The 25,359-nt window shown below is 43.0% G+C and overlaps 2 protein-coding genes across 7 annotated transcripts in view; one reads left to right on the forward strand and one right to left on the reverse strand.

The window, feature by feature from the left end:
• SH3BP2 (SH3 domain binding protein 2) overlaps positions 1-14,047 on the reverse strand; it is a 33,152-nt gene extending 19,105 nt beyond the window's left edge. Inside the window, exons 1-4 of one of the 2 annotated variants that reach the window (XM_081876326.1) lie at positions 13,894-13,989; positions 11,612-11,696; positions 1,326-1,465; positions 498-600 (exon numbers count right to left, since the gene is read on the reverse strand). In XM_081876326.1, the coding sequence (XP_081732452.1) occupies positions 498-600; positions 1,326-1,461 (239 nt within the window). In that variant the 5' untranslated portion in view covers positions 1,462-1,465; positions 11,612-11,696; positions 13,894-13,989. Of the gene's footprint in view, positions 1-497; positions 601-1,325; positions 1,466-11,611; positions 11,697-13,893 lie in introns of both variants that reach the window. The other variant, XM_081876324.1, reaches the window with a different exon arrangement.
• Positions 14,048-14,441: 394 nt separating this feature from the next.
• The window catches only part of PPP2R2C (protein phosphatase 2 regulatory subunit Bgamma), a 43,458-nt gene continuing 32,540 nt past the window's right edge, over positions 14,442-25,359 (forward strand). The window contains exons 1-4 of one of the 5 annotated variants that reach the window (XM_081876385.1): positions 14,442-14,536; positions 16,598-16,783; positions 19,100-19,222; positions 20,433-20,592. In XM_081876385.1, the coding sequence (XP_081732511.1) occupies positions 20,523-20,592 (70 nt within the window). In that variant the 5' untranslated portion in view covers positions 14,442-14,536; positions 16,598-16,783; positions 19,100-19,222; positions 20,433-20,522. Of the gene's footprint in view, positions 14,537-16,597; positions 16,784-19,099; positions 19,223-19,732; positions 20,593-25,359 lie in introns of those variants that run through there. The other 4 variants (XM_081876387.1, XM_081876383.1, XM_081876384.1 and 1 more) reach the window with 4 other exon arrangements.

Here is a 25,359-nt window from a genome sequence, read left to right on the forward strand (position 1 = left end):
GCAAGTACTACACAAGCGTAAAACAAAATGCAAATGCAAAACAAGCCACACTGTGGGAACTATATTCAGGCTTAAATATATGTAAATAATTACAACAACAATTCATAAATCCATGCTGGTGAGAACACAAATAACCTTGTATTGCTAAGCTAATTCATGCATTATTAATTGAATTTATTATATAGCTACTCCATACCATAAGCTCTCTAGGCAGCTCCCAAAGCAAATTCAACAATTAAAATACATTGATAGACAGATGCTCCATGAATATGACTAATGCTCTTTTAAAGTTATCCACACTGATGGCTGTCACTGCATCTTATGGGAGCAAATTCCGTAATTTAGCAATGGGCTACGTGAAAAAGTAGTTTGACTCTCCTGAATCTTCCAATGTTCACTGGATGCCCCCAAGAGTTCTAGTATCATAAGGTAGGGAGAAAAACTTCATTTCTATCATGATGAAATACTGCAATAGGATAAACTATATTTCCACTTACCTATTATAGCCCTTCAGTGAGAAGGCACCCTGAGGAGCTGCCGAAGTGCTACTCTTAAAGTAGTAAATACATCCCTTATGGATAATCACAAACCTCAGTGGCCCTGGACCAATATCAAGGACATGGAAAGAAGAGGGGGGAAAGGGACTTCATGTATTATTAGATTACAAAAAAAATGTACTTGCTTATATCAACATTGATGGACTTCGGATCTATAGCATTTCCAGATGCCTATCACAATGCGAGGGGATGCCAGCGGTCTTCCCCCTTCCCATCCCAAATACTCCCTACGTGGGGCAAAGTAGTATTTTATAAATGTCAGTGAAAACACAATCCTGGCTCCTTGTGAATGGTTTTGCAAGTCAGATAACTGCCCCTGGAACACATGCTCCCTCCCTCCTTTCCACCCTGGAAACTGCTTAAACAGGAATCTGGTAAGCATCAGATTCAGTGTAGAAGTAGCCATAAGGCTAACTAGGGAAAGGAAGGGGACATTTGTGTCAGAAAAGGGACATGCTACTAACACATGTACCTGGTTTGCAAACCCTATTTTGCAGGGAGCTAGTGTTACATCTGCACCAGACTTCATTGGCTGACGACTCAACCACATTCTACACAGCTGCAACAAAAGCTCAGCAATAGCATGTGGGGATGAGTGTGCATTTACTGCACTAAAAACAGATAGTGAAATAAGGCATGCCAGTAAAATTAAGTCTAGTCCACTTTGACCTAGTGCAGATATAGCCACCGTACAAATATAAGCACATACTTTATCACAGTTTGGAATGAAAGCATTTGAGGTTGGCATATCCTTGTTTTCCAACTTACATTTTAAGAGCTGGAACTGAGTTCCTCCTTTTTTGTGCAAGTATCCTGACTTGGTAACACCTCCAGGCATTGTCAGTAGGTTCTGTGCTCCAATAGCTTTCATTGGGACAGGCCACAATGTCTCTTCTGAAGTCATTGTTCTGAAATTTACAAAATGAGCACATTAGAGATATCATTTCATTAACATACACCAACACCAATTTACATGTAATGCATTATCTAATTTGATACAGCCTACGAACACTGATCTATTTTCTGGAAACAGAGAAACTAGTCTAGCTTAGATTGCTGCAATGTGTTGTAAAACTGTGTTAGCTCCATACAAAGACAGCACACTAGTAACTGGAATTGAGTACTGAGAACCATTTTGCCAGTACAGTGGTACCTCGGGTTAAGAACTTAATTCGTTCCAGAGGTCCGTTCTTAACCTGAAACTGTTCTTAACCTGAAGCACCACTTTAGCTAATGGGACCTCCCGCTGCCGCCACACAATTTCTGTTCTCATCCTGAAGCAAAGTCCTTAACCCGAGGTGCTATTTTTGGGTTAGCGGAGTCTGTAACCTAAGGCGTCTGTAACCCAATGTACCACTGTACTTAAAAGCTCCACTGAATTCTGGTTTCTTTCCAAGCATAGTTCAGAGTGCTGGCACTTACAAGATGCTACAGAATACTGTTAACAAAGGGCCTAATAAACTTTCCACCCTAGTTATAAAGAATACCCCCAGCCCCATCTCAATATAGAGATTTCAGCTGTAGACATTACCAAAGAACAAGCCTCCCTGAATGAAGTGCTTACTTCTGAGTAAACAAGCATGGGATTTTGCAGCAAAAGGAAAGTTTCAAGAACAGTGATGGGGTGGAGGGGGGAAGCAAAGATGGCAAACAAAAAGCAAGGGAGGGAAGTCTTTCCTGCGGACCTGGCACCAAAAGCCAGCATTCAAGCAGTGGGGGCAGGGATTGCCTAAAACAAACCATAATCTCCTTCACTCACCCTCCTCATACTGCATAGTCAGTACACACCCTGCTCCATTTTGTTTTGGTTTCTGGTACACTTTCAGTCAAAGGGGTAGCCCACTAGTCCTAGCTTACAGCAGAAACCAACAAGAGTCCAGTAGCACTTTAAAGGCTAGAAAATGTATTACTGCATAAGCTTTTATGGATTACCAAGAATGGTGAATCTGAGGAAAGTGACTGTAACCCAAGGTACCTTAGCCATAATAAATCTGTTTCCCATAAGTGGAAGTTTATGGGGAGGCCCTGTAAAGAAGTCCTGAGTTAAGGCTAACCAATTCAGGCTACGAGGCTGTGCATAGTTATCATGGAGCAATTCCCATGGAATTCAGTGTGGTCTGCTTCTGAGTAATGTACAGTTACTGTATAGTAGAATCTCACACTCTCCAGCATTTCAATGAAAATAGAGACATCCAATCCGTGGCAGATTCGACCTCTTCTGAACCAAAGGAGGACACTTTTCAGTTAACTTAGGTTAACTGCAATGCTGAATGTTCCACAATATCTTTGCAAGAGAGGAGAGGGGGGAGAAAACCAGAATGACTTCACCGCACTCCTATGACCTCCATCAGACCCAGCTACCTGGGAGTAAGGTAAAGGTAAAGGGACCCCTGACCATTAGGTCCAGTCGTGTCTGACTCTGGGGTTGCGGCGCTCATCTCGCTTTATTGGCCGAGGGAGCCGGCGTACAGCTTCCAGGTCATGTGGCCAGCATGACTAAGCCACTTCTGGTGAACCAGAGCAGTGCATGGAAATGCCGTTTACCTTCCCGCCGGAGTGGTACCTATTTATCTACTTGCACTGGCATGCTTTCGAACTGCCAGGTTGGCAGGAGCTGGGACCGAACAACAGGAGCTCACCCCGTTGCAGGGATTCGAACCGCCGACCTTCCCATCCGCAAGCCTTAAGCTCTATGGTTAAACCCACAACACCACCCGAGTAAGCCCCACTTAATTCAATAAGAGTTACTTCTGGGTAGACAATGTTTAAGTGTGTGCCACATATCGAAAACCATGACAACATGGCACTCATCTTGAAATTTTTATTTTTATTTTTGCTTTCAGTGGGTTTATTGTTCCAGTTGCAGATGTGTGCTTTCAGCAGCTGAGTGGCCTACAAATTCTGCTGGTAGCAGAGAACATGCTTGGTGTCGAAACGAGTCAGAAATTCCAGGAAGTTTGCAGTCTATTTAAAAAAAAGACAAAGCAGAAAGTCCCAGTTTATTTATGTACTTCGGAAAACAGACAACTGACCAAAGCTGAAAAAAGGAACTTGAAATGCACACAGTATTTCCAAATGCAGTCTTCATTGCTTCTCTGCCCTTGCGTGACTCTGTATGATCTCTTTTAACAAGACACAATTATGATCTAATCAGTCTTCTCTGCAATAGTTCCATCTATTGCCATCTTAAGACTGAAAGCTAGCTGCATACAAGGGTTTAATGCAGGGGTAGGCAACCTAAGGCCCGGGGGCCAGATCCGGCCCAATCGCCTTCTAAATCCGGTCCGCGGACGGTCCAGGAATCAGCGTGTTTTTACATGAGCAGAATGTGTGCTTTTATTTAAAATGCATCTCTGGGTTATTTGTGGGGCACAGGAATTCGTTCATTTCTTTTCATTCAAAATATAGTCCGGCCCACCACATGGTATGAGGGATGAGGGACTAGTCCACGGCTGGAAAAGGTTGCTGACCCCTGGTTTAATGCATGGGTGTAGCCAAGGCGGGGTGTAGCCCAGATCAAGTAAAAGAAAGAAATACTTAACCAACTGACCAATCACATCAGTTCTGTCCGCTCTAACAAAAGTCCTGCCCTCCCCCAACAAAAATCCTGGTGATGCCCATGGTTTAATGCTATACCCTGTTAGAAATATCCTTTCCCCTATTTCTTTTATCATCCTGCTTGAGAAAAAAACCCTGCAACTCAGAAGCTCAGTATTATGAACACTGATTGCTCTTCAGCATCATATATATATATATATATATATATATATATATATATATATATATGCAGGTTTTGGTGTCCTCGGGTGTCTTCCCGTGTAAAAGTTGGGGTGTCTAGGCGACGTTTCGACGAGGTCTCACTCGTCATCTTCAGGCTGGTGCTTTCGGCTTCTTGTTACTGGAACAGAGCAGGATCTCAGTGTTTGAGTTCCTATAAATACTGTAGAGGGGGTGTGGTGTATAGCCTCCAATGTTCTGGGCAGAGAGGAAGTTCCCAGGCTAGTGTGCCTTTTCTTCTTTTGTTCCTTAATTACTTGAGAGATATCTTGAGTGATTTCTTGAGTGATATCCTGAGTACCACTTAGGTGGGTCATTAGGTGTGGATTAGTTGCTAAAGTCTTTGTGTCTTGACCTCTTGAACTTTGTGAAGAGTTTTCCTGAGAAGATGGCTGTACTGTACTTAGTTGTGCTCTGGCTTGGCTTCGTGTATAGGGGCGAGCTGTGGTTTTGTGGCTTGTGTCAGCCAGATCTGTGTAGGGATTGCAGGGGGGTGCAGCATCCGGAGGTGCCACCATGGATTGGCTACTGGATGGTGTCTGTAATTCATCTGTGGAGAGGGTCTGGGTTTGGGTCTGGTGTGGTTGATTGGTGTTGGCGTTCTGTGTGCCTCTGGATCTGGTGTCAGTTTTTGTGGGGAGGGCTAATTTCCAGATGTCTGGCAAGCGGGATGTGTCGTCACGCTTGTTCATGTTGTGAGGGTGTTTCTCTATCTCGATGGCTTCCATGATTATTCTCTTGTGGTGATGTTCCGTGTTAAAGAGCAATTTGGAATCTGCAAAATTAATTTCGTGTCCTGTTTCTTTCATGTGTTGGAAAAGAGAGGAAGTTTTTTCTTCTTTTTTGACGGCATTCTTGTGTTCTGCGATACCCAGACCCTCTCCACAGATGAATTACAGACACCATCCAGTAGCCAATCCATGGTGGCACCTCCGGATGCTGCACCCCCCTGCAATCCCTACACAGATCTGGCTGACACAAGCCACAAAACCACAGCTCGCCCCTATACACGAAGCCAAGCCAGAGCACAACTAAGTACAGTACAGCCATCTTCTCAGGAAAACTCTTCACAAAGTTCAAGAGGTCAAGACACAAAGACTTTAACAACTAATCCACACCTAATGACCCACCTAAGTGGTACTCAGGATATCACTCAAGAAATCACTCAAGATATCTCTCAAGTAATTAAGGAACAAAAGAAGAAAAGGCACACTAGCCTGGGAACTTCCTCTCTGCCCAGAACATTGGAGGCTATACACCACACCCCCTCTACAGTATTTATAGGAACTCAAACACTGAGATCCTGCTCTGTTCCAGTAACAAGAAGCCGAAAGCACCAGCCTGAAGATGACGAGTGAGACCTCGTCGAAACGTCGCCTAGACACCCCAACTTTTACACGGGAAGACACCCGAGGACACCAAAACCTGCATTCCTGTACCCGTGAAAATCTACGAAAGCAAATATATATATATATATATATATATATATATATATATATATCACATATATATAAACATATATATGAATGAATTATTAGCTATCCAATAATAAGTAAATACAGAAGCCGAATTAAGGATGCTAATGCAATTTCATTACACTGTTATACTTCCCCCACTGAATAAACAAACAAAGCATGCCTGCAACTTTCTCAGGGTTTATGTTCTGGGGATCATGCCTAAAGCCAAAATCGTGTACAGCCAAAACACATTGGGTTTATTGGCGGGTGGGATGTCAAAGTCATTTTTCCTGGGTGCCCACCCCCTTTTTATTTATTAATTTTCCCAAGCATGTAAAGCTGAATGCACACAAGTAAATTGTGTTTAAGTTGTGGACTTACTGTGCATGGAACCACTGTAAAAAATAAAGTAACCTAATTAAAACTAAATCCCCCCTCTCTCACCAACAGACCCTTGGGTTCCAACTCTACAATTCTATGATTCTAAGTGTCACACAAATGTCCTCAACATATCAGTGCAGCAAAGAAATAACAATTTACATGCAAATAATAACATAGCAAAATATAATTAATCTACCAAAAGAGCAGTTTACTTCACTATGCCCAAACAGCAACTCTTCATAAATTCTACAGTGGTACCTCGGGTTAAGAACTTAATTTGTTCTGGAGGTCTGTTCTTAACCTGAAACTGTTCTTAACCTGAAGCACCACTTTAGCTAATGGGGCCTCCCGCTGCTGCCGCGCCGCCGGAGCACGATTTCTGTTCTCATCCTGAAGCAAAGTTCTTAACCCGAGATACTACCAGTATTTCTGGGTTAGCAGAGTCTGTAACCTGAAGCGTATGTAACCTGAGGTACCACTGTACTGTTATTAACAAGTTTCACAGCATAAAAAACAACCAGCACTGCTGCGGGATTTGAAGATTAGATATATAGATAAGGTCTAAGGTCAAATCACATCAAAACAGATTTTCAAGTACTGTATAGTGACAGTAAAAGTACCGATATACAACAGAATCCCTCTAAAATAATCACTGAAGAACTAAATAAAAAAATTCCTTCCAGTAGCACCTTAGAGACCAACTAAGTTTGTTATTGGTATGAGCTTTCGTGTGCATGCACGCTTCTTCAGATACCTCTAAGGTGCTACTGGAAATATTTTTTTTATTTTGTTTCGACTACGGCAGACCAATACGGCTACCCACCTGTAACTGCAGAACTAGTAGTTGAAAAGCCCCTCCCTATGAGTTAAAGTAAGTAAGAAAAGGGAACCACACATCCATAAAATTGTATCCCCCACCAGCTAATCTACACTGAGAGTTAATTTCTCTTCTAGAGCTAACAGCCACTCTACAATATGAATGCTCAATCAAGATTTTCTCTAATACTGTACACTACTCTTTTCAATTATTTATTTAAGGCATTTATATACCTATTAATCATTAGCATTTCCCACGATGCACAATTTCCATACTCACTGCCATCAATAACTTAATGATCTCTATGAAGCACTTGATTGTTACTGACTCTGAAAATACTGAGAAGTGCTAAAACCGGATCTTAAAACCTTTATGTGGACAAAACATTTTCTCTACAAGAAAGAGCAAAGAGACTTGATTGGCAGAAAATCAGTGCAGGTTATTATAAAGAAAATATCCCTCATTCCCTAGCTGAAGATGAGCCTAAACAACTCTCACCATACCTGGCCAGTTGGCTGTGTTGACTGGGGGCTAACGGGAGCTGATATTTAAAACATCTCTGCTGGGCACCAGGTTGAGGGAAGCTATTCTAGGCTATAGAATCACAAGGTTGGAAGGGGCTTCAAGGCCAGTCTAGTCTGAATCCCAGCCAGTGCAAGTAATTTTCTGGTACTGCATCCACCTCAAAGGTTTTTAACTACAGGCTGCATGACCACCTAACAAACAAAAAGTTCACAACTTTCCAGAGCACTTTGTCTCACTGTCAAACTGCTCATATACACATTGAACATTTTTCTAATATTTAGTCAAAATTTGTTCTCCTGACATTTGAACCAGTTCCTTTGAAATGAGGCACAGAGGAGACTGTGGTGCCTTTATGATATATGGTTTATTTACACATATACAACCTGAGCCTACAGTGGAGGGGCTCGCAGCATTAACTCCTATCGCCACAGCCTTGGATTCAAACAGACATCAAACGCTGCTCTCTGTCTCTCACTTCTGCTTGCTGCTTTATTTCTAAGTTCACATCACAGCCCCAAAATTCCATGTCAAATTCAGCTTTGTCTGTTGTGGGAGGGGCCCCCCACCTATTTGCTGCCTCGCACAGAGCCCCTTAATCGTTTGCTCCCTTAAGGGCCGGGCGATCATTTGCCAGGAAGCAAGCTTGGCTTGAACAGATTTTAATATTTCTGGATCCAGGGATTAGAGAGGGCTAACACCCAGTTTAACACATTGACACACACACATCTAAACTCATAATACCTTCAAATGTTGAAAGGTAGCTATCAAATTGCCTCTTCATTTCTTTTTTAGGCCAAATGTACACAACTCCTTAGAATCATAGAATCATAGAGTTGGAAGAGACCACAAGGGCCATCGAGTCCAACCCCCTGCCAAGCAGGAAACACCATCAGAGCACTCCTGACATATGGTTGTCAAGCCTCTGCTTAAAGACCTCCAAAGAAGGAGACTCCACCACACTCCTTGGCAGAAAATTCCACTGTCGAACAGCTCTTACTGTCAGGAAGTTCTTCCTAATGTTTAGGTGGAATCTTCTTTCTTGTAGTTTGGAACCATTGCTCCGTGTCCGCTTCTCTGGAGCAGCAGAAAACAACCTTTCTCCCTCCTCTATGTGACATCCTTTTATATATTTGAACATGGCTATCATATCACCCCTTAACCTCCTCTTCTCCAGGCTAAACATGCCCAGCTCCCTTAGCCATTCCTCATAAGGCATCGTTTCCAGGCCTTTGACCATTTTGGTTGCCCTCCTCTGGACACGTTCCAGTTTGTCAGTGTCCTTCTTGAACTGTGGTGCCCAGAACTGGACACAGTACTCCAGGTGAGGTCTGACCAGAGCAGAATACAGTGGCACTATTACTTCCCTTGATCTAGATGCTATACTCCTATTGATGCAGCCCAGAATTGCATTGGCTTTTTTAGCTGCCGCGTCACACTGTTGGCTCATGTCAAGTTTGTGGTCAACCAAGACTCCTAGATCCTTTTCACATGTACTGCTCTCAAGCCAGGTCTTTAATCTTTCCAGGGCCTTGTCACACTCCTCCAGACACTTTCCAGTGCCCCTGCACTGGTATCCGTCTTAAACTATGGTACCCAGTTTGGCCACAGAATTCTAGGTGAGATCTGACCAAAGGAGAATAAACGGGTGCCATTACTTCTAAAGATCTGATGGCTATAATTCTGTTGATGAAGCATTGAGTTACATTAACTTTCTTAGCTATCATATTGCCCTGGTGACTCACATTTAACTTGTGGTCTACTAAAACCTCTTCCCACATGTACTGTTGTAAATAAAGCTCAGTATATTTCACTCAACATTTGTCCACTTGATTCTGCCTAACCAAATGCAGAACTTTATATGATCTGTTAGACCAATCTTTACATTTGGCACAGTTCTCCATCCCATCAGAATAATTCTGAAATTTTATTTCTGCCTTTAAGGTTGTTAGGTACCTCTACCAGTTTGATGTCACTTGCAAATTTGATAAGGATCCCCTCTACTCCTTCATCCATGTCATTTATTAACTATGTTGAAAGCCACTGAGCCCAAGACTATGGCACCCAACTTGTCAACTCTCACCACAGATGGGCACTCTTACCAAACAGCTTACCATAGCTTACCAAACAGCTGCAAATTTACTTAACAATAGCACAATCTTGCCCACATTTTGCCAGCTCATCAATAATAGTATGGGTGGGGAAGAAGACTTTTCACAAGGTATACCATATCTACAGCATTCTCCTTAGCTACCCGGGCTAGTAACTATATTTAAAAAGAAGATACAGTTACTTAGGCATAAATTATTGTTAAGAAACCCTAGCCAGCTCTTGTACTTTTCTCATGTACTTTTCTGAGTCCAGCTTTCTTTCTTTTTTCAAAGTTTTTAAAACTTCATTTTATGATGTACATAAAACAGAGAAGAATTATAACAGCAGATTAAAATTAAAAGGTAAAAAACAAAACCATAAAATAGGCAATATAATGAGTACAGTTGCACAATGCCTTAACATGACAAAGTCCAAGTAAAGACTACTAGGGTTATCAGATTAGCAAGAACATTTCCAACTATTGACATTATTGACATTATGCTATTGACACAGCAGTTGCCTGGGTCCTCTTTCCCTCTCTTTGTAGAGGGAGGGATTTGCTTGCCTCTACTTCTCTTGTTCTCTAAGAATTCTGAAAACCTGAATGGACAGAGGCTCTGAGATTACAGCTTTAGTTCATTGAGTAATTGTCAAGCCCTGGATTCATTTAGAGAGGCTGCTAGCTGCTCCCATACTGCTTTACCCAACCTGGACTGCAGCACTCTCCCTTGTCAATTTGCTATATTTTTGTCGGGTTGCTCATGGGAGAAAACTGAGGCAAAGTAGAAGTTATTATTTGTTAGTTTATTCATTACATTTCTACCCCACCCTTCCTCCCAAAGGAGCCCAGGGCGGAAAACACACCTTGTATCACATTTCTCCAGCAAAGCTACTATTTCCTTGTTCTTTCTCTTGCTTTGAACACAGTAAAAAAATCAGTCTTCTTATGAGCATCTCTCACACACCAAGCCTCAGTCTATGCTTTAGCCCTCCTGACATTCTACCTACAAGCTTTGCTCACTTGTTTGTTTGTCTGTATATTATATTTAACATGGTGTCCTATGAAAAAGATGTTTTTCATTGATGTCTACTACTCAGTGAAAGTATGTAATAATTTCTTGGTGCTGTTCTACATGAGCCAGCCCCTCACCACCCAGTTCTTCTTGCTCTTTCAACATCTGCCACAGTCAGAATACATCCACAATTTAATCTGCAAGCTCTAGCTTTCTCGTAATGATCTAACAAAGGGACTATTCGCCCAACAACTAGCAATTACAGCCCTCAAGTAAAACCTCCATGAATAGAGCAGAAACCCTTATCAAAAGGCTGTATTATCTCCAGGAACATTTCTGCCAAAAAGTTGGCCCAGTGTTGCTCAGTATTTGAAATTAAAAAACTATTTAAAAAATCAATTCATATGTAATGTCTCATGTATTATTTATTATAGTCTCAAGGATCCGTACCATATAAAGATTCACTAGTTTACCCCACTTGTGGGCACAACAACCTCTTTCTCCACATCCACATGGAAAGTTTATACAGTGATAATGCTATGACACTCCAGTTTATGACCAAAATGGTGGCTTAACAACAGACACCAAAACAGAGAAATAGAGTGTTCTTTTCATGCCACCCTTTGCCCAACTTTATGGATATCACCTATCCATCTATAATCTGGGGCTGTATATTGTAAAAGCTGGAACACTGATTCCAATCTACAGCACTCATAGTTTAAGTATTAATGCAGTGGCAGCTGGTGCTTCCAAAATGTGGGGCTTCTCCAAGTCACACTTATCCTGAAAAGCTATTCAACCCCTCAAGTCTCACCCACACCAAGTTCCTCTTAGGAGTCAGGAGACTGCAGTTGCTCTCATGCTCTGCTTGTAAGCTTCCTAGAGACATTTAACTGGCTGCTGCTAAAATGCTGGACTAAGATGGAGATGGGCAACTTGTCTAAGCTAGTATAAAGCAGAGCTAAGGCCTTGGCACCAAACATCAAATACCTTTACCTTTTATTTGCTACACCACCGCAGTATGCTGTGCTCTGAATTGCCTCTCTTTCCTTCAGCACCCCCAACCCGGCTTTCCATGGTTCTGGAAGCAAGAGGAAGGGGAATGAATGTAACTTTATAAAACACTGCACATGTTATTTCTCCTCACATCCTATAGAATGAATTCACAAGCTGTGGCAATGACCACTGTATTAATGGCTTTAAAGAGGATCAGACAAATTCATAGAGTATCAATGAACAGCTACTACCTATGTACACTAAATGAATCTACTGCTTTCAGAGGCATAATACCTCTGAATACCAGAAACTAAGGACAAAAAGGGAAATATCGTCATTGGCTTCACATCCTCCTTGTGAGCTTGTAGAAACACCGGGCAAGATACAGCTGGAAAAGGCTGCTTGATGAAAGCAATGTATGAACATGCCTCAACCCTTCTGATTATCATTTACACTTTCATGTGGTATGTGAATTTCACTGCAATTGCTTTATTTTGTGCAAGTCTGTGTTCTGTTGTGTCATCCACTGATGCAAAAATATATGCAATTTGAATTGCAGTATATGTGTTATATTTTACACATATGAATTTTTTTACATAGCACATAATAGAAATGCATATCTCATATTAATTCAATATTTACAAATGAATTTATTTCCCTGCATGCTCCCTTTCAAAGTTAATGATTTTCAGAAAGTAGCCATGTTACTCTTTTTCAGGAAAAACAGCAAAGAGCCTTCTGACACCTGTATACAGGTGCCTCTTTGCTTTTCTTATTACATGGAGAAGAATAATCTCTCAATATCTGTGGATTTTATTTGTGATCCTCCATTAAAGTCCTAGCCTCTTTGTCAGCGTGGGAAGAACCATCCTGATTTGACTACCCATATTTGACCACCGTATACTTTTTTTAAAAAGTATAATTAAATCTAAAATTTCCTCCCCCTTCCTTGCAGTTTTCTTGACATAACTAAAAGCAGTGCAAACACATTCACTCAGCAAGTATATCTTGTTCAGGATTGCCTCACGCTGATCTGTTAGTGGAAGAGACTGTCATAAGTAAGTTCATTATGCATCTCTCACTATTTAGATGTAGCATAATCTAATACTACTGAGTGGCTCTATAAATATATCAGGAAGCAGGGATGACAAAGGGCACAACGGCTTAGGACCCCAGGCTACTCAAGTCATCTTTTATCAAGTAATGAAGTCACAGGAAGTTTTTAATGTTTGAAATTTTATTTTATTTTTTATATTTTGCTGGAAGCTGCCCAGAGTGGCTGGGGAAATCCAGCCAGATGGGTGGGGTATAAATAATAATACCAATACTAATACTAACAATACATATGGCTGTACTGGATGAGGGGTTGCATGCTAGCAATGTCAGAGCCAAAACATACAGACTTCACACTACAAAAGGGACTTCCTTTCTTTGCTTCTTCACTGTGTGCTTGAGGAAAAGCCCCTTTCTCAGCACAACCAAAGGAAATGCAGCAAACTGGAGATGCAGGAAAAGGAGAGCACTATCACATTGCATTTACTCCCTGTTTCCAACCAAGCTCTTGGCACTACACAACTCCACTGGCCCCGCTTCTCAGGGGCCAAAAGCTCACCAGTCAAGAGAGTCAATGGAGGGGATGGAACAGAGCCTGGTGGCAAGTCAGACAGCCAGAATGGGGTATGGCCTGTAGACAGGCTGGGAGACCTAATTTCTGCTTTTAAAAAGGTATCTAGGGATATGATTCTGACAGGGACTTCATAGACATTCCTCAGATATGCTATTCTATGTACAGAATTTGAGAGCTGTAAATAACAAATTCTTTTTCATATTTTAGGCTATATAGGTTGCAATAGTCAGATTGTAGTGACTTGACAAACCATGTTTGAAAAAGGCAGCTTTCTCCAAAACTATAAATTGCCTACCAACTACCCTCACAAGCACCTTATGCACAAATGGCAAATTTTAGACTAGCTACTATTTGCTCAAATCATCTTGGTTTAATGCTCTTCTTCACCAAGAAGGGATTGAACAACAAAACAGCAGCCACATATCCAACGCTAAAAAACAGCATTGCTATCCTATTGACCAGGCTGGGTCGGCATTCCAGGTGCCACCAGCCAACAAGGGCCATACCTTAGATGTCTCCAAGACCTTGCCTGCCTCTCCAGGCAAAACCAAGAGAAGCAACCACAACTATTAGAAGCCAATGCAGACTTTGCTTGGTTTTCAGGTTACTGGTGACAAGACTGCTAATTCTCAGCTCTCAAAGCAAGGCTACTTACTAATGGAAATATTTCCTGTTCTTTGATTTGTAAGCCCAAGCAAGAGGAGGCTTCTCCTTGCTATCACCCAAGTCTCAGGAAAGGAAGACCCCAATGCTCTACTCAGCAAAGTCCTAAGCAAGAGGACAGTTCTCTAGGCAGGTTTCTAGTCATGAGGAGGATACTGAAGTTGTCAGGAATCCAGTCCAGATGTTAAGGTCCTCCCTACTGGAGACCCATTTTCTTTTGTACCAGAGACAGCCTTCAAATACTGTCCCATGTCAAGAACACAGCAGTCGCTCAAATGTCAAGCATATGCACAGATACCTAAAAAGATCAAACCACATTTCTCCAAACTGAAGATGATGAATGCTGCTTCTGGAACATATATATTTTTAAAAGTCACAAAAGTTGAGCTATCAATATAATTTATTTTTATTTCTTTCATGACATTTATCTACCGCAGTTGCAGGGCGTTTGATTTTCGTCTTGATTTTCTACCTCCTGCTGTTAGAGGTGTGCGCGCGGCGGACACCCGCCCGTGTCTCGGGAGATCTCCCCGCCGCAGTCGGTCCCTCGGCCTTCTTTCTCGCCTTATCAGCTCGCACAAGCGGAAGAAACTTCCCCGAGCCAAGAGAGAGCGAGGAGGAGCCGTTTCCCAAGGGTGAGGAGGCGCCTTCAGGCGGCCATGGGCGCCGCGTCCACCAGGCCCGCCCGTCCCGCGCCCGCTCCCCCACGCGGCCGGCCGCTTTCCGGGCTCGCACCTGGGAAACGCCGCCGCCGAGGGCGAGGCGGCCTGAGCACCTGCTGAGCAGCGCGGAAGCGGGCGGGCGGGCGGGCTGCGCTGGGCGCCGGGGTCCCCAGCCTCCGGGGGCGCCTCCGCTCTCCGGAGCGCAAAGGCCGCTGGCCGCCTTCCTCACCTGCGCGAGTCCCGTCAGGGGCGCTTCTTCCCGCCGCGGCGCCGGGAGCCCCCCGGGGCCGCCATCCTCGCCGCCGCCGCCGCCGCCTCCGCCGCCTTCCCGCCCGGCTCCTCCTCGCGCGCGGACTTGCGCCTCCCTCGCGGCAGCGCCCGGCGGCGGCCCCGGCTCCTCCTCTGCGCGGCTGAGGGAAGGCGGAGGCGGCGCGGGACACCTTCGCCAGAAGAAGCCTCGAGGGGCTCCGGGCGCCCGTCGCAATGGCGCCCAGCGCCCGAGACCGGGCTGGGAGTCAGGCTCACCGAAGGCGCGAGAGCCCAGAAGCGCCTTTTGCCTCAGCCCGAATTGTAAACGCAACTGTGAAACCACCTTCTTCTTCTTCTTTCTTTGCTGAATTGCACGTTCACGTCGTAAATCCATCTCCCTCCTCCGCATTGTTTCCCCCCCCCTTTTTTTTTCTTTTGCGCTACCACTGACATAAATTAGATGGAGGTTCATATGCTGAAACCCCTGATTCGTAAACTTTCAAGAGGGTCCAAGTCTGGGAGGTTTAAAGAGCGCAGTCTTGGTGACTCCGAAGAAAGAACTCGCAGGAACCTGAACATTTGCTTTGCTACGTGTGAAAGCTACCCTGGGGCGAAATGCAAATCGGTCCCTCAGTGCTGTCTCATTTGCAGTGACCCTGAAAATTCTGGATACGCGTAATGGAAAACTGCTTACCAGCACTGAATTAATAGGAAACCGGCAGCAGCTTCAGTCATCTACCACCTGTAGAAACACCTTCGAAGAGCTATGTTAAATATGATTCCCCCCCCCCCTTAAAAATAATCTCATACATTTTTATTAATCTTGACTGTCAAACACTTTTATGGATCTTTATTGTTCTGAACATTCTCTTTGATGGAAACATGACAAAAGGAATTCATGGTTTGCCTTAAGAACACAAGAAGAGCCTTCTGGATCAGGCCAGGGGCCCATCTAGTCCAGCATCCTATTCTTACAGGTGCCAACCAGATCCCCCAGTGGGAAACCTGCAAACAGGACCTGAGCACAAATAGTACTTTCCCCTCCTGTGGTTTCCAGCAACTTGTATGCAGAAGCATTGCTGCCTCCAATTGTGGAGGGAGGGCAGAGCATAGCCAACCTAGTTAATAGCCATCAATAGCCCTCTCCTCCTCCATGAATTCGTCCAGTCCTCTTTTACAAGCCATCCATCACTGCCTTCTGTGGAAGCAAGTTCCATAGTTTACCGTAACTACGTGCTATGTGAAGAAGCAGGGCTTTTATTCCAGGGGAACTCACAGGAACTCAGTTCTGGCACCTCTCAGATGGGTGCCATTGCCATTGTAAGAGAACAAGGGAGGCATTTATGGTAAATTCGAGCACCTTGTTCCCTAGAAAAATAGCACTGTGAATAAGTATTTTCTTTTATCTGTCCTGAATCTTCCAGCATTCAGCTTCACTGAATGTCCATGAGGTCTAGTGCCATGAGAGAGGGAGAAATACTTTTCTCTTTAAACTTTTTTTTTCAAATCATGCATAATCTTATACATCTCTATCATGCCCTCCTCCTTTACTTACTTTTTTCTAAACTAAAAAAATCCCCTTTTCACCTTTCCTCATAAGGACGTTCCTCTTCCCTGCACATTTCAGCTCAATAATATTTTTATATAGGTTTAGTTACCAGAAGTTTACAGATTATTTAAAAATCTAGTCATACCACTGTTTTGTATAACGGAATTATGATATTTGTACTTTTATTTTCAGTTCCTTTCCTAAAGTTCCCTAACATGGAGTTCACCTTTTTTCAGGTCTGTCACACACAGCATTTTCAGGACAGATGAAAGAAAGTAGTGAGGTTCTGATCACATCAAAAAAGGATATTGCAGAGGTAGAAAAGCTTCAGAAAAGGCCAAGCAAAATGATCAATGGATAGAGCAACTCCCCAGAAAAGAGCGGTTGCAACATTGGGAGCTGGGGGTTGGCTTAAAGAAAAGGTGAGTAAGAGCTGACTTGATAGTACACTATAAAAGTATGCATGGCATTGAGAAAGCGGATAGAGGAAAATTATTTTCCCTCTTAACATAAGAACTCAAGTGGGCGCTTACCCACCAAGTCCTCTGGTCTGGCAGTGGTACTATGTAATGCCAGGTCAATACAAAATAAGACCATGCTCAGCCATTCTTTGATCATGGATGAAGGCGGCAACTTGGCATGTATCACTGAGACCTGAATGGGTCAGCTGGGTGGGTCTGACCTACTTGGTGCAGCACCAGGTCATACTGGAGAGCCAGGGCAGGAGCATCACCAATGTCCATAGGAGTTCCATTTCCTTCGCTATAAAATGTCTAGCATTATGCTGGTGGTCCTCAGGGCAATAGTTCATAGTCTAACATCCATATAGAGGCTGCTGTTGGGCCAGCTTGGGACTTAGTGGTTTCCATTACAACCATGTGGCTATCTCAAATGCTCATCGGTCTAACACACCAAGCAGATCATACCTTCAATGTAATCTCTCCCCTGAGTGATGCAAGTTGTGGTCCGACGGTACTGTACCTGTGGTTGTAGTCTGATCAATATCTGGTGAAGTTTGGGTTGGTGGAGGTAATTCACATTAGAAGGGTGGTGTACCGGTTTGAATGGTCTGCCCCTGGAGCCTGATCAATTCCCGGATGCTCCGGGGGATTTTACAGCTGAGAAAGCTTGAACATCATGTCAAAGCCCTGAGCTCACTCTGGAATGGGGAGTTGAAATCAGGGCCAAGCCACTCACCCATGGGACAAGGTGAGACAAGGCCTCAGGCATCAAGAGCCACAAGAGAAGCAGATCCAGTCTCCAAGCAATGCATTGCCGCCTTCTGTTGCTGTGGTGGCAGCAATGACTGCGACACGCTGCCAGGAAGCCAGACATTCTGCTTCCTTGACAGCCCCCTGCATGCCGCCTCCACAGTGGCCTCTCAGTGAATAGGAGGCACTAATGGCACTAATGGCACTGATGGTCTCCTTGCACCCCTAGGGAGGAAATATTGGGATCTCCTGGGCTCTGCACATGCCCAGCGTGATTCACAAAAGCACCCTCGCCCATGATGGCCTTTGATTCCCACTGTTGGGTAAGGTTGATTAGATCCTCCTGCCCCCCCGCACTTGTTCCCGAAGTAGATCTTCACTCCCCACCCCTTGTTCCTGAAGTAGATCTTCACTCACCCCTTCTTCCCAGGTGGTGGGGTTCCATTTTGTGGTTCACCTCAGGTGCCAAAAATCTTGGGCCAGCCCTAGTTGAGATGGGTGGTTGGCATAATCACCCCTGAGTATCTGCTCTGGCGTTGTGGAGCACATTTGATTCCCTGGTATTCTGAGGAGCTGTGGGCTATGAAGACACATGGCAGCACACACACAGAGCTGGCCCACAGCTGAGGTGGGATGCAGCAGCCGCATCAGGCAGCGGAAACGCAAGAGGCAGCATCCTGCCCACCCCACCACTTCTGCGGCTGTGGAAGAAGCTCTGTTTTGGCACTGATGTCCCTGTGCCCCTAGAGGTGGAGGGAGGTCAGTGCCAAAGCTCTCTGGAATGCCCCCCTCTCACTGAGTATTGGCCAGAGGGGGGGGGGTCTTGGACACCCTTGTGGATTTTGCCACCCCCCCCCAATCTTGCAGTGAGGCTTTCTAAGGTCTTTTCCTTGAGGGGAAGCCTTTGCAGAGCCTCACCCATTCCTATCACAAGGGTGGCAGCAGGACGTTTTGCTTTGAGTGCAAAAATGTATTGGGATTCCCTTGCTGGCAGAAGCCTTGCTTTGAAGTTGACCAAGCTCTGGTTAGTGTGCATAGTCATGCCTACCATGCAGCAGTGTGGACAGCTCAGAAGGCATGCTTCACAGCTTGCATTGCAGCCTCAAGTAGCTGACCAGCAGGGCTCTTTTGGGTGGTTCTGAGGCTACTGCTAAGCAGGAAGGACCACCGTAGCCATCAAATACCTGCTGTGATCAACTGAATGCACATTTTAAGGATAAAGTACAGTATAGGTGACTGTTTTTTAACAGACAGCTTCTAGCACTTGCCATGGAAATAATCCAGTCCAAATTTTAAATGGTTGGACAAATAATCTTGATTTTATAGATTATAGCATAGTTGAGACCGCATAGTACTAAAACCTGTTGAACCTCTCTTCCTTGCCCATATAAAGTTGACAGTGTTTGTGTAATTCAAATTCAGATTTTCACTTGGAAGTTACGGTGATATTTCAAAAGGCGATGTTTCAAAAGGTGATATTTCAAAAGCTTCATCCACTGCATCTTTTGCTCTGTATTTCTCATTCAGGCTCCAGCCTGATGACTTCTCCAGCTATGTTAAACCTGCCACTGAACTGGGAAGCAAGAATTTGTGAATACTTACCTCTGCTGGTCCTTTTGTTTGCTGTTCCACTTGCAGAAAGGACTCCAGGTATGCTTTGAATTGATAACTGACAACCTACTTCTTCCATTGCTTGTGTGTTGAAAAGAATGATTAATTTTGCCCCATTACAGGTGAGCAAGATGTGCGAGACAGAACTGGTGGATAAATGGGGCAGGATGCACAGCAACTACAATAAAATATATAATATGTAATATAATATGTAATATGGCTGATTCAGGATATTTGAGTTGTGTTATTGTATGAAACACACTGAATTTCAAAAACGTGGAATGCATCTATATACAATGAATATTATAAGCAACACCTCTTTGCTAAAACCACCCATTTTTGCTGGCTTGGGCCATACAGAAGTTGTTTATTTGAACTTTTCTGTCTTGGGTTCCATTGGAGGCTCATCTTCATTGCTGTGTTGGAGATGTTGAAAATGCTACGAACTAGGGACCTATGGACTTGCACCATCCCTGACCATTGGCTATGCTGGCCGGGGCTGATGGGACCTGGAGTCGACAACATCTAGAGTGTCAAGTTCTCTCCCAAGAAGCAGGGCAAAGCAAGTAGGGAGGGCCTCCTACCTTAGAAATCCAAGACTGCAACATAATGCAGAAGGAAAGAAGTGAGCACAGGAGAACGCAGTTGCTACAGCTATAACAAATAATGAATAAGATCAAATTAATCGTATCCTAGAATGGGATAATGTAGAGCAGGTTGATTTTAGTATTTTTGTTTTATTTTCTCCCTTAAATTTCAAGGCCTGGTTTCCAGGCACACAAGCTGAAATCCTCGCCTGCATTCTCATTTTTCAGTTTTACTTCCATGCAAATCTTTCCTGGTTGGATAGTGAGAGGCTGGCTGGGAGGGGCTTGCTCAGATGCAGCATAGAGGCAGATGACAGCAGTAGCTGCAGCAACAATCACTGAGCTAGTACCAGGCAGCATTTGCTGCAGTCAGCTGCCTGCCACTTTCTTCACATTCTGCAAGATTTCTCAGCGGCAAGCTTTAGGAGCTGCCTCTGCACAGGAGCTCGTTTAAGGAGCAGCTGGCTAGAGAATTTAGCTATGTCAGCAGGGCCTCTTTCCTTTGCATCTGGACCCCTTCTGGCATTTTGAGTTCTGCATTGTTGATTTTTGGAGCCGATCTTGTGCTTGTTCTTTCTTTCATTCACCTTCAAATCTTTGCTGCATCACAAGCTCTCATTATGCTGCACATCATACCACAGTCTGTTTCTTGCCTCTGCTAGGCAGTGGCAGCATGGATGGTGTTCTTGTGACGACCTCTGCTGATTCTATCAGTCCACTGCGGACAGGCATGCTGAGTAATCCTGCTGTAAATGGGCGAGGACACAGACACACGGAAAATTAACCATGGCTTTCTTCGAGACCACAACTATGTGACTGAAGGTAATGCAGATGCTGACATAATTTATCTTTTTGTTTTTGAAAGCTAGTGCATTATAATCAAAACCTGTATTCACTTGTTTGGGTAAGTTATATATAATGAAAGCAAATTTTTTATGTTTAGCAGATGAAGAAGCCAAATCTCTCTGGTCTTGCTAAAATGCAAGGAAATTTGCCAGGTTCCTGTAAAAATCTGAAGTAAATGGAGCACTTGGATTAGTTTGTTGAGAGGAATGTGAACAGCTGGAACTGCATGCCTAGGAGATAACTTGAGAGATCAATTAATATGATAGGCTGAGCTTCCATACATCTTTGGAAATATGTATTCTTTACCTTGCACCAGATCTCTTTTAAGTGAGCCCTTCCTTTTGAGTCTCTTCTGACTTTCTGTCTGGAATGTTCTGTAAAAAGCTTGTTCCTGTAAATGTCATGGATGCTAAAATATTTATAGTGAACAAATATATTTTACAGGCAAGCAGGGCTTATATCCATAACAATGTGTAGCTGCATAGCATAATTCTGGAAATATGGTTTTAAAAACGTCGGTCACGACTGAGCAACATGCTTATCAGTCACTGTGTGATCAGGTTGTGAACTTCCCAAGCATGTCGTTGTCGATGTGTGTTGCATGTAGCCTGTTTCTGTAGCATCTTCCGTGTGGTATTTTCTCAGCCAGGATGGCAGCTTACATAAATTTAATCAACTGGGCCATGCTCGATTATTGATGGTCTGCATTTTTCTAGAAGTATAAAGCAGCTTTATTACTGGAACTACAAAGACAATTTTGGGAGAAACCCTCATCACTTGCCTGAACTTAAGGAGCAATATAAAAATTAAGTCAAAACAGCCATTTCTACAGCGTTGATTCCAAGGCCTTCTGCTTTTATGTTCTCAATTGTTGTTTGAAGTCTTGCATCTGTGCGCTTTTTGTCCTATGCATGTCGATTTTTGTTTTATATTAAATATTATTTACACATATTTTGCAATCAGGTGGTAAGGTCGCTTTTATTGGGTATGAAGGATGGCAAAAAATGTGCAAAGTGACAACTGTGGGGTGCTCACTTTAGCCATGTAGGCTTGTACATGTGGACAGCTGTAGGTTACCGTATTTTTGGGTAAATAGAAATTGAATTCTTCAAGGATCCAGAGCAGTATTTGGTGTCCTCAGTAATTACCACTGGAGAAAATAATTTGCTCAGTTATATCTTTATATATTAAAAATATCTCATGCCCAGAAATTGGGTATTGTTATAGCTCTTTTTCATTTTGCAGAGCATACTGCTGATTCATGCTTTCATGGTGGCTAATACTTGAGTTGCATTTATTTTTAAAGTTTAGTCACTTTCCTGCTAGAGTAGCCTTGAAGGAGAATGTAGAGCTGCCTTCCCCCACCATACTGTTCATAGAAATATTACTACAAATTAACTGTTATTTTCTCATGGCAAAACAGGTTCGAAGTGTCATATTCTCCATTACTTCCTATTTTATTTTAAGACGAGGGGTGCCCTTCATGTGATAAAAGAGGGGATGGGGATGGTACGCAGCGGCCGCATCCCCCCCACTCCTGACGCACACGCACACAATGTGACCATGTGTCAGGTGGCTTTACAACATGCACATATAGAAATCTTCCATGTGGAGGTGATCCTGGCCCAAGCAATTATTATTATTATTAATATTATTACCTCGCCCTTCTGGCTGGGTTTCCCTAGCCACTCTGGATGGCATACATCATATGCAAAATATTAGTGTGTATATATATATATATATATATATATATATATATATATATAGAATCTCTTCACACACATGCCACAGATGTGTGTTTGGGTGGGGGATCTGGCCGAAAGAGAAGTTAATTTGGGAATAATTTACATGTCCCAAATTTTCTTCCTTTCATTTTGTGACCTCCACCTACTGTTTGGCTTGTTTGCCCCTTAAAGAGAACCTTAAATCTTCCTGAAATAAATAAATCGTGGTTCACATAAGTATTCTGTATGGAAAAGGAGGAAAAATAATGGAGGGCATCCACCATCAGACATCAGTGTTTGGCATCTCTGTTACCTCTTAGTTCTATCTGGAGCTGTAGATGAAAAGTGTACCTAGGTGATGAATATAGAGCAGCTGACTTAATTGGACTCTTAGGGCCAGTCTTGCCACAGGAGTGCTTTGGGAATTATTCCTGTTGAGAGAAAACATGGAAAATGTTGCATCAGAAACTAAAGCATTGGGGTCGGGGGGGGGGCTTTCCTGGGGGAAAAAACATAGATTCCTGCAGACTTTTCTTATTAGAATATATCTCAAATTTTAGAATATATCTCAAATTTTGAGATATATTTAGAATATATCTCAAATTAATGCTATGCCCAAACTTACTAGGGATTATTTTATTTATTTGATGTACTGCTCTTTGTTCAGAAATAATACTCTCAGAGGTCTAGCAAAGACGTTTGAAGCACTATCAAAGAAAAATAAATATGATAAAATAAAACATTATAATTCAGTAAATAGCAATGCAGATTGAGAAATAACATATAATGGCTCTAAAGTCTGGGCAATTAAGAAGTTATGCACCTAGTGCCAAAAGAATATCAGACAATGGTGCCATGTACAGCCAAAGCACTGGGAAAGGGGATAATTGTAGATAATGATTGAGGATATTTATGGAAACTTATTTCCCTGTAATTATGTACCTAACGTATCCACTGAAGCCAAACGTGGGAATTTTTAAAAATGCTGAGTGATAAATGCCAACTTCACTCTAGATAACAGTGCGAGTACCAAAGCAGTGTTCCTCAACTTTTTCAAACAAGATGGCCCTGGTTTTCTTCACAAGGGTCTACTGAAAGAACTGGAATGCATTGGAAATTTCCTCAGCAGGCCTCAAACTACAATGGATTAACAAAAGGTGGGGTGCTGCATATTAGTGTAGGTTGAGCAATGAAAAAATATCTGCCTTCTAGGATTTGATTGTCATTTGTGGATGAGTCACAACTTCAGCAATAGTTCGGTGAAACTGATTATTTAGATAGGGTGGCCACATTAAAAAAAAAATTAAACAAAAATTGCCCTACCTGCCATACATCTGGGTTTTCCTGGACATTTTGCAGATTCAGCAAAAATCTGCCCGAATGCCATTTCGCAGCCCGATTCCCAGATTTATGGCTGCCCTAAATTTAGATCCATTCCAATTTGGTTTTTACTCTGATTTTTGTTACCCCAGTGGACCATTGTTGCCCTAGTAAATCACCTGACCAGGCAATAAGCAAAGGAGATTGAAGCCCTGTTGAGTATCTGTTGTATCAACAGAATTCAGTATCATAACATAATATCCTTCTGGCTAGGATGGGACTTGAGGGAAGGCACTACTTTGTTTTGTTGCCACCAAGTGGTGTTCAAAGTAGCTAGCAGCAGTAATACAAAGAAAAATACAAAATAAAATGAATCAAATCATGAAAACAAGGCAGATTAATCACATCAATAAAATCAGTCAAACCGGTACAGACAGCAGCCAAACCAATGGCAGCATGATTCCAACAAATAAAAAAGAGACTGTGAAGGCCTCCCAAAGAACCTCTCCAAAACTGAGTGAATGGGTGATAAAAATGGCAAATGCAGCTCAGTGTAAGCAGGTGTAAAGTGATGCATGCTGGCACAAAAAAAAATCTTAATTTCACATACATGCTCAGGCCAGGCCAGATCAGGTACGAGACCTTCAGGTCATAGCTTGATGAAGATGTAGACCCTGTGTGCAGCAGCTGTGATAAGGACAGATCATTAGGAAAGGAATGGGAAATATGTCTGTCAATACCATGGCATTATACAAATCTATGGTGTGACTGCATTTGGAATACAAGCAGGTCCCGCTAGGTGAACCTAATCTGTTCATGAGAAACAGTTCATAACATGAGTGTTTGTATAGTGAGCTGACAATTTCCATTCTTAATTGGGAAAATCCCAGTGCATTCCCAAACCCAGAATGGTTAACCCCCAAATGATTAAAAAAAGATTCTCTCCTTTCATTTTATTTTCAGCGACCACAGTTCCGTAGATTGCGCTCAGTCAGGGCGCGGAACAACTTCTTGTGATCTGTATACATGCAGGTCCTGCTGTTCGGATATTTGAATCAGACATTGATTTAGTGACTTTAGAGTAAAGATCCTTCACGTGCAGATAACGGAAAGTTCATATAACAAGTGTTTGTATAGCTGGACCGTCATGTAATATGTATGGTTCACATCACCTCACATCAAAAAGGATTCCTCCTCACTACTATGAGCTGAATAAAGAGCAGGAAATCCACACTCGACTCCAAGTATATTTCAGGCAGAGTTGAAAAAGGTTCAGAAAAGGGCAACCCAAATGATCAAGGGAATGGAAGGAGGAAAGGTTGCAGCATTCGGGATGTTTTAGTTTGGAGAATAGGCAAGTAAGAGATGACATGATAGAAGTTTATAAAATTATGCATGGCATAAAGGAAGTGGATAGAGAAAAGTTTGTTGACTTTGAACGAGGATTGGACACTGGGGTGTGCTGATGTCATGAGAGCCCGCCCCGGGTCGTGCTGACATTGTGCAACATGCTCAATAGTGGGGGCAAGGTGGCGCGTGTGATCCACTCAAACCAGATACAATATTAGGATAATTCCTAGTGTTGGGGCAGAGTAGTGTGCTTATGCAGGCCTACCATATTACTGGAGTTTCCAAGGTTCAGATAACAAGTACTGTATATACCCGAGTATAAGCCCACGCGAATATAAGCCGAGGCACC

Source organism: Podarcis erhardii, assembly GCF_964252035.2.
Source record: "Podarcis erhardii genome assembly, chromosome: 9".
Taxonomy (NCBI): domain Eukaryota; kingdom Metazoa; phylum Chordata; class Lepidosauria; order Squamata; family Lacertidae; genus Podarcis; species Podarcis erhardii.